The sequence below is a fragment of the Cyprinodon tularosa genome, unplaced genomic scaffold (assembly GCF_016077235.1).
Source record: "Cyprinodon tularosa strain WSP-4 unplaced genomic scaffold, ASM1607723v1 ctg1435, whole genome shotgun sequence".
NCBI classification, from domain to species: Eukaryota; Metazoa; Chordata; class Actinopteri; order Cyprinodontiformes; family Cyprinodontidae; genus Cyprinodon; species Cyprinodon tularosa.
In genome coordinates, this window is record NW_024038260.1 from 48,320 (window position 1) to 58,312 (window position 9,993).

The 9,993-nt window shown below is 39.3% G+C and overlaps 1 protein-coding gene across 1 annotated transcript; it reads right to left on the reverse strand.

Moving 5' to 3' along the window:
- Positions 1 to 910: 910 nt before the first annotated feature.
- Positions 911 to 6,043, reverse strand: LOC119779186. The gene is made up of 4 exons (XM_038278746.1): positions 5,783 to 6,043; positions 2,917 to 3,216; positions 2,385 to 2,660; positions 911 to 921 (listed from the first exon to the last, which is right to left on the reverse strand). The coding sequence occupies exons 1-4, from the start codon at positions 5,949 to 5,951 to the stop codon at positions 911 to 913; spliced, it is 756 nt and encodes a 251-aa protein (XP_038134674.1). The 5' UTR covers positions 5,952 to 6,043.
- Positions 6,044 to 9,993: the final 3,950 nt, after the last annotated feature.

The following is a 9,993-nucleotide window of genomic DNA, read 5'->3' on the forward strand; positions in this document are numbered from 1 at the left end:
AGACCATAAGAAAAAATCAAATGAATATGGGATCAACATGTTTTTGTTCTCATTAGATATTGTAATCTTGAACAACCCATTATATGTGAGAGATCCTTAAAGGAATAGTACACCCAAAACATGATTAGCCTTAATTTTTACTCACCCCCATGCTGAACAACACTCTGGAGTACTTTTTTGATATCTCAAATGCATCTGGAGATCTGGGAGGCTTCTTGCTGTCTGCTGACATTCAAATAATGGAGGTCTATTGTGCCCGAGACAGAAAGGTCCATAAAAGTCCACAAAAACGTGTCAATATTCCTCCATACTGCTCGTCCAATGTATTCCAAGTGTCCTGAGTTGGTAGCATCCAGAATTTACTCGAAACGAAGTCATTTAGAATGTTTTTAGAGCAAAAACAGTAGTGTATAGTATTTCCTAAAAGCGCGTTCACGAGTCCAAACCAGATGAAAGTGGAAATTGGATGAGCAGTATGGAGAAATATTGGCACGTTTTTTGTGGACTTTTATAGACCTTTCTGTCTCAGGCGCCGTAGACCTCCATTATTTGAATGTCAGCAGACAGCAAGAAGCCTCCCAGATCTCCAGATGCATTTGAGATATCAAAAAAGTACTCCAGAGTGTTGTTCAGCATGGGGGTGAGTAGAAAATGAAGGCTAATCATCTTTTGGGTGTACTATTCCTTTAAGCAAATAATTATTTCTGAGACAAAGGTGTGAATAATTGCCTGTGTTTGGTAGTTAGTGTTGTAAAATGAAAAGCCAAATGTATGCTATTTATCATTTCACTGCGTGCATAGCCTGTTTTGACTTGTTTAACACACAACCACTTATGTAGTTGTAAAGCAATGCTGCTATTTTGTATATTTTAGATGTTCTTAGGATTTTATATCCCTTAGAAGTGATTTGTCACTCTGTACCTGTGAGAGTCATACAAATAAAATTTGCTCACTTACTCACTTTTTCAGAATTCATGTCAACATGGACATAGATAAACAGAAAATAATAGCTGATTGGACTAAAAACATCTCATGGGAACATACCAGTCAGAATATTCTGATTGGAGTTGGCAGGATCAGAATGAAATTTGAATGATTCTGAAAGGAGTTGTTTTTTGATGATTGGCAAAATCCGATCAACAGGCATTTAAAACCTTGTTGGAATCAAGTAACTCAGACTGATACAAACTGACCTGCGTCTACCTGCACCCCATATCAACGTCATGTATTTCTGCTTTGAGTAGCTAGACGCTGATCAGAATATTCTGTCAGGCATGTTTTTAATGCAGTCGGATACTTTACTTATCTCTATATAAATGGTACAATGTGATGATTTTTTTTGCTTTTGAGTCTTAACAGATCTCACTTCAATTGCTACATTTTGTCAATGAAACAAAGCTATTGATTAAAATGCAAGTGGGATATCAGTATTGAAAGATGAAACAAACTTAAAGGTATAGTGGAAGATGTTCTTTTTCCAGATGGATCATCAAAATAAGTGGTCCTCCTAATTGTCAATCATTCAAGCCATATGTTTACCTAAGGCCGTCCTAGGTGCTTCTCCACATTTTCTCTTACCGGTGGTGAATATGACATTGTGTAAAAATTGCAAATCATTCATATCTTCAGGTAACACAGAGTACATGTCAGACTTAATAATATTACTTTAGCGATAGCTTCAAGGTGTTGCTTTATTGTATATCTCGTACCATGTCTTTTGGTTGTGCTGTTCTTTTTTCATCTCGTTGCAGGTGATGAAGCAGACTGAAAATGTTTTGTCATTGTCTCCTTTCTATCTCTTCTTTCTTTCATCTTTTCTCTTTTTTTTCTCTTCTTATTTTTCCCCTTTCTTCTTCTGTTTTTCTGCTCTATTTACATTGCAGTGTCCATATAAACTGTAAAAGTCCCTGCATAATTATAATAAAGCAATTTATATGCATGAAACAAGTGGAGCAATATGGCAATTGCCATAATGCTACACTTGTGAAAGTAAAATCTGTTGGGCTCTTTTTGGCATCAAGACAATTATTCTTATTGTCACATTGCCAGACAGGACACTGTTAAAAAAAAAAAAAAAAGAAAAATTGCAAATCTTCTTTTGGAAAGTGAGCTTGTATGAGCAATGCAAACAGCAACTTTTAAACAAGGTGTGCACAAGGAGAATTGGGCTTTGCATGATCTCAAACGCATTTAATAGACGTTCCCTCTCAGGAGCGAGTACAGGGTTGTGCAAGTAGAGAAGGCAGGTCTTTCCAAAAATTTCTCGAAAATTCCCCACTACAACTTTAAATTAAGTGAACTTTTTACTCCAGGGAACAGTGTGCTCAGTTTTAGCAAATAATCCTGTTTGGCTAAACACAAATAGAACATACATAACAACTCACCCTGTACAGTGATGTTGACTGCATTGCTGAACTCTCCTGATCCAGACTCACACCAGTATACTGCTTTATAGGACCGACGACTGTTGATGGTACATGAGGATCCAGTCATTGCTCTCCAGTTTGAGCAATTTTTGATATATGTGAGATATCCTGTTTCTGTAAACCTCTTTACTCTCCACTGAGTAGAGTTTCCACCACAGTTCAGTGTCAAAGACTCGGAGGTGAAGTGTTGCTCTCTGTCAGAAGTTACTATAAGAGACTCTGCTGAATGAGAATCTGAAATAGAACATGTAATTAAGAATTAATTATATTATAAGTAAACGTATCATGCTACCTTTGTTACAGTATAAAAATCCCCCCCCCCCCCCAAAAAAAAACCAGGTAGATGATTTATTTCTTCTCCTAGACATTTGGGTTATGCTGAAACATTTTTATTATCATATCATAATCGTCCGGCATATTTATCAAAAAAAAAAAAAAAAACTACCAGTTAATTGTCCGTGTGCATTTATATGATATAAACAGAACTGACCTGGAGACCAGACAAAGTTTGGTTCACTGTAATCTGTGAAATACCCTGGGTTCCCTGTTACAGCTCTACATGCATATCCTGCTGTGAGTGTCTGTCTATGGATGATGTAGGAGTCCTCTACAGTCCCTTTGATGTTATCAGACAACAGTTGATACTTGTAGGTGTCCAGTGATAAGTCAGGAACAGCTTTATACCAGTAGAACCTCCAGCCTGCAGACAGTTTTTCAATCTGACACTTCAGTTTAACTGATGCTTCAGGGCCCAGCCATGATGCAGACACCGTCAGGACAGGTTTTGGCTCTATCGAACAGAACATAGTGGAAATATAACTTGTATTATTCTACAGTATTAGAAATAAAATCATCTTTTTGTGGTAAAAGAAAGGTTACACAAGGTATTGAGGTTACACAACAGCAAAAAAAAAAAAAAAAATCCCTTTCTGGAAAGAACATTACCATACAATATTACCAATCTAACATAATAACAGCATTTATAATAATCATTAATAGTTCTAAACACTAACTTCCTTAGACCCTGAGGCTCAGCAAAGGTTCAGAATTCATTCTGACAAAATCTGTAGACACACGTAAAACATGTTTTTATTAAGAAATTTGCATACACTCTGATCTATTCAGAAAAGTTTAAATAACAAGTTTTCGACAAGACCCTTAAACCTGACTGAAAACATGGTTTAACAATTAGTTAACTTAGTTAACTAGAATTTTAGATATTTTCCACTAATAAATTTGTTTTTTAGTCAGACAGTCAGTTGTCTACCAAATAATAACAGTCCATTATCAATAACAACATGGACATCTGTCTTTTGAGGAACAACTATATTTGGGCATTTGAACAAACACACTTGTAGCTGGAGTAGAAAAATAGAAAAAAAGGGTTAGGATTTAAACCTAAGATGGCCATGTCATGGTCAAATATTATATATTTAGTGTCTGCTCATCATCACTGAAGTCTATAATAATCAGATTGATGATTTACCAAACTGCTCTCTTAAGGATCTCCTAAGCATTATGAACAAGGTCACTCTTTGGACCTGAGGCCTAAACATTCTGTTTTAAGACTATCTAGGCTCATTTGGATGTAAAACAAACTACTCCTAGAAAGGCTAGCTTTCAGGATTGATCTGAATACTAGAAATGGCTCCACCCAACAGCCAATTATGTGTTCAAGAAAAATTTTTGCTCAAAAATTGGGTGGGGGTCTGGGACATTGCATGGTTTGGCCCCATCTATGTGGGCGTGCGGCTGGCTGTCCTGGCTGTACAGCAGGTGGGATACAATCACTATGACCAAATGCATCTTAGTCTGTAGTGTTGATCAGCCTTGCTACCTTGTTCTGACTATGCCTACAATCTGGTGGCAGGACGCAGGGGGATGTCTGTCACCTGAGCTTGGGTGGCTTCCGTGCCATTATTTACCTAGTGGGTTGGACGATGTGGGTTGTGACTGCCATTGATATGACAGGAGACGATGTGGGTTGTGACTGCCATTGATATGACAGGAGACGCGTTCTCTGGAGTGACGAATCGCGCTTCTCCATCTGGCAATCTGATGGACGGGTCTGGGTTTGGCGGTTGCCAGGAGAACGGTACTTGTCTGACTGCATTGTGCCAAGTGTAAAGTTTGGTGGAGGGGGGATTATGGTGTGGGGTTGTTTTTCAGGAGCTGGGCTTGGCCCCTTAGTTCCAGTGAAAGGAACTCTGAATGCTTCAGCATACCAAGACATTTTGGACAATTCCATGCTCCCAACTTTGTGGGAACAGTTTGGAGCTGGCCCCTTCCTCTTCCAACATGACTGTGCACCAGTGCACAAAGCAAGGTCCATAAAGACATGGATGACAGAGTCTGGTGTGGATGAACTTGACTGGCCTGCACAGAGTCCTGACCTCAACCCGATAGAACACCTTTGGGATGAATTAGAGCGGAGACTGAGAGCCAGGCCTTCTCGTCCAACATCAGTGTGCGACCTCACAAATGCGCTTCTGGAAGAATGGTCAAAAATTCCCATAAACACACTCCTAAACCTTGTGGACAGCCTTCCCAGAAGAGTTGAAGCTGTTCTAGCTGCAAAGAGTGGACCGACGTCATATTGAACCCTATGGATTAGGAACGGGATGTCACTTAAGCTCATATGTGAGTCAAGGCAGGTGAGCAAATACTTTTGGCAATATAGTGTATATATATATATATATATATATATATATATATATATATCAGGCATCCCCAAACTCGGTCCTCAAGGCCCCCTGTCCGGCAGGTTTTAGAGGTTTCCTTGCAAGGGCAATTGCCATGGGAACAGTGTTTCATGGACCTACAGTACTGTGCACTCTCAAAGCACACACATGAATACTGATATACTGATATATAAACATACCCCCACCCAAGACCAAGCTCGACCTTCCCTGCTAAAATGATGAGTTTTCTCCATTGCTTCTTTGTGCGGTTTTTTCTTACAATGTCAAACTGTATCCTGCAAAGGATAATGTGTCAAAAAAAATTTTTTTCCTCTTCACCCTTTTTTATCCTTTTCTCTTTTGTATCCTAACTTTCATGGCAACAAGGCCTCAGGCACCCCCCACCCCACCCCCACCCCCATTGAGAATTTCTGTGTTTTTGTATTTTCTTGGATGTAATGTACAGACACTTAATTTTCACCCTACTGGGGTGCTGCTCCAGCCTGGGTGACAAATGAAGTAATCTTTTCTAAATCAACTCAACAGCCTAAGGCCTGAGCAAAAAAAGAGGAAAAAAAGATCAATCTGTGCAAAAAAAAAAACATAAGCAATATTGGATACAAGTTCACAATACAAAAATATTACAGACACAGATGTAAAATGTATTAAACTTACTGTATATAGTGATGTTGACTGCATTGCTGAACTCTCCTCTTTGAGTCTCACACCAGTACACAGATTCATCGAACTGCTGGCTGTTGATGGTACATGATGATCCAGTCATTTCCCACGAAGTGGAGCAGTCAGATAAGTATGACTGACGGTTTATTACTGTATATTTCATTACTCTCCACTCAGTTGAGCTACCTCCACAGTTAAGTGAGACAGTATGATCTGTAAAATGTTTCTCCTTCTCAGGATTCACTGTGAGAGACGCTTCTGGATGAAAAACTGAAACATGATACATGTATTAAATGTCTCACAGTATTCGATACTAGGATCTACAGCAATAGTCGTGCTTCGATTAGAGTTTACTCAGACTGGTGTTTGATTAGATTTTTCAATGTTTTTTAGTTTTAGTTGTTTTCTTTTTTGTTTTGTTTTTTGCACATTGATTCTACTGCATAAGAAAAGTGCTGAATAAATAGAAATTTTCTTTGCTTTTTTGTCTTTGCTTTTTTGTCTTTTTTGTAAATTGTATTTTTAAGAAATTTACAATATATATACATATATATATATATATATATATATATATATATATATATATATATATATATATATATATATATATATATATATATATATTAGGGATGGGACGATTTATGAAAACCGTCAGAATCATTCGGTTCGACTGTCTCGGTTCGGTTCGGGTGTGTTTCGTTCGGTTCATGCGCTGCTCCTTTTTCTCATAGAGGAAGCGATTACACTCCAGAGCAGAAGGTGGCGGTACTGCGACCAAAGCCAACCGCCAGTAGTAAACAAGAAGAAGAAGAAGCGAAGCAGCTTAGCCGGGTGTAGCAGGGAAAAAAATCAGTTGTTGTGGAGAATTGTGTCGGACTGGCGAGTGGGAAAGAACAGGAGTTGGAAGACGCGCCAGCAGCACTTTATAGGTCTGCTGTATGGGAGCGCTTTGCATTTAGAGTGACCTACGATGACAGCGCAAAGAAAGTTGTGGATAAAAGTCCAACAGTGTGCAAGCATTGTGCAAAACGTTTTGTTTATGCTAACAGCAACATGTCATGCTAACCCCGAAATCCCTCGTACTCCGTCAGCAACCCCGCTGCGCTCCAGACCGGCTGCTCAAAGCAAAGCCTACAGCCCCCACTGTGGCTTTGTCTGCTCCCCTCTGAGTTCCTTGGAGATGGTAGAGAGCATGTGACCTGACAACAGCCAGATGCATGTGGCGGAGCGAGACATGAGCGAGACATGCATCTGGCTGTTGTCAGGTTAGAGAGCATGCGCCAGATGATTAAATTCAAAGCAGCAAAACATACGGAAATGATCCAGGGTTTCCGCGGATCATTTAAAATAATTACAATCCATTATTTTTGGGGGGATTTTTTCATTAATTTCATAATTTTTTATGGAATTTCGGTGTAACAATCAACATGTATCGAATCGAACCGAAAACCGTGACCAGAAACCGTGAATCGAACCGAACCGTGGATTTTATGAATCGTTCCACCCCTAATATATATATATATATATATATATATATATATATATTTATAATTACACAAAGAATAGACATACAGAAACAACACATTCTCAATGACCAAACCACCACATTGCAATAATAATATCTCAATACAAAGTTTAACATCCATGAAATTAAAGTCAAAACCCAAAAAACGGGTCACCAACCAATGGGCAGGAGTTGATCCTCTAATACACAGCCCTTCCTCATTTGCATAATGAGGCAAAAATGCAGACAAAAAATGTAAAAACAACAGGCAGTACTAAATACAACTGAACAAATAAATAAGGTAAAAAAATGCAAAGGAAGAATAAAACAGACAAAAATATTATAACATGCACATAAATAAATTCTTAAAAAATAAGTAATTAATAAATAAATTTGAAGAATATAACAGACAATAAACAAATTATATAATTATTACAAAGGCGAATAAATAAAGAACCTAATTGAAATAGATATTTATATATACAATTATGTCCACTGTATAATTTAATTTCTACCTACATTTATTTGATTATTGTATTTTTTGGGGCAATTAATTGTGTGCTTAATTATTTATTGAGCATTTATTTATTTTTGTATTTATCTTTAAATATGGTAGAGCTGGTCCCCCGTTGTTGGTATCCTCTGCAAAGAAAAGAAATGTACATATTCTAGAAATTTTGAAAATGTCAGTAATATAAAGGATAAATGATTTTGGCCCCAAAACTGACCCCTGGGAAACACCACAAACCATGTCCGAGCACAATGACTGGGAGTCGCCCACTGAGTATCATCAAAAAATTCTACCAAATGGGATAATATACACTATATTGCCAAAAGTATTTGCTCACCTGCCTTGACTCACATATGAGCTTAAGTGACATCCCGTTCCTAATCCATAGGGTTCAATATGACGTCGGTCCACCCTTTGCAGCTAGAACAGCTTCAACTCTTCTGGGAAGGCTGTCCACAAGGTTTAGGAGTGTGTTTATGGGAATTTTTGACCATTCTTCCAGAAGCGCATTTGTGAGGTCGCACACTGATGTTGGACGAGAAGGCCTGGCTCTCAGTCTCCGCTCTAATTCATCCCAAAGGTGTTCTATCGGGTTGAGGTCAGGACTCTGTGCAGGCCAGTCAAGTTCATCCACACCAGACTCTGTCATCCATGTCTTTATGGACCTTGCTTTGTGCACTGGCGCACAGTCATGTTGGAAGAGGAAGGGGCCAGCTCCAAACTGTTCCCACAAAGTTGGGAGCATGGAATTGTCCAAAATGTCTTGGTATGCTGAAGCATTCAGAGTTCCTTTCACTGGAACTAAGGGGCCAAGCCCAGCTCCTGAAAAACAACCCCACACCATAATCCCCCCTCCACCAAACTTTACACTTGGCACAATGCAGTCAGACAAGTACCGTTCTCCTGGCAACCGCCAAACCCAGACCCGTCCATCAGATTGCCAGATGGAGAAGCGCGATTCGTCACTCCAGAGAACGCGTCTCCACTGCTCTAGAGTCCAGTGGCGGCGTGCTTTACACCACCGCATCCGACGCTTTGCATTGCACTTGGTGATGTATGGCTTGGATGCAGCTGCTCGACCATGGAAACCCATTCCATGAAGCTCTCTGCGCACTGTTCTTGAGCTAATCTGAAGGCCACATGAAGTTTGGAGGTCTGTAGTGATTGACTCTGCAGAAAGTTGGCGACCTCTTCGCACTATGCGCGTCAGCATCCGCTGCCCCCGCTCCGTCAGTTTACGTGGCCTACCACTTCGTGGCTGAGTTGCTGTCGTTCCCAAACACTTCCATTTTCTTATAATACAGCTGACAGTTGACTGTGGAATATTTAGGAGCGAGGAAATTTCACGACTGGATTTGTTGCACAGGTGGCATCCTATCACAGTTCCACGCTGGAATTCACTGAGCTCCTGAGAGCGACCCATTCTTTCACAAATGTTTGTAAAAACGGTCTGCATGCCTAGGTGCTTGAATTTATACACCTGTGGCCATGGAAGTGATTGGAACACCTGATTCCAATAATTTGGATGGGTGAGCAAATACTTTTGGCAATATAGTGTATATAATAAAAAGAATTGGCTCTTGCACTGATCTCTGTGGTAATTCACAGGTAACCCTGGAGCATGAAGATTTATCATTAACATGAACAAACATAAATCTGTCAAATAAATAATATTTAAACCATCCTAATGCTGTTTCCTTGATTCCTACAAAATATTCAGCAAGTCTTTCTAAAAGAATAGTATGATCAACTGTACCAAATGCAGCACTGAGATGTAACCGGACAAGTACAGATACAAGTCCATTATCCGAGGCTATGAGAACAACATTAGTGACTTTCACCAGAACTGTTTCGGTGACATGATGAGCTGTAAAACCAGACTGATTATTGAAAAGTGCATTATGGTGTAAGCGGCCTAACACTTGTTTAGCAACTATTTTCTCAAGATTCTTAGATAAGAAAGGAAGATTTGATATAGGTCTATAATTGACCAAGTCATCTGGGTCAAGAAAACTTTCTGAAATAGGTTTGAGTACAGCTGGCATAAAATCTAATACAAACAACATAAAAATAAAACAAGCCAGTCCCATCGAGGCGTAATTGGAGACAATGACACACGAAGTGTGCTCCTGATGTCCAGTCTGCTCCGTAGCTTTGTTTTGGTTGCTGTAACCACAGAAAATCCTGCTT

Coding starts and splice junctions, on each gene's coding strand:
- LOC119779186 (XM_038278746.1), bottom strand. CDS start 5,951: ATGAAATATACAGTAATAAACCGTCAGTCATACTTATCTGACTGCTCC. Junction 3,217..5,782: donor AGTCAACATCACTATATACA/GTAAGTTTAATA, acceptor TCTGTTCGATAG/AGCCAAAACCTGTCCTGACG. Junction 2,661..2,916: donor AAACTTTGTCTGGTCTCCAG/GTCAGTTCTGTT, acceptor GTTCTATTTCAG/ATTCTCATTCAGCAGAGTCT.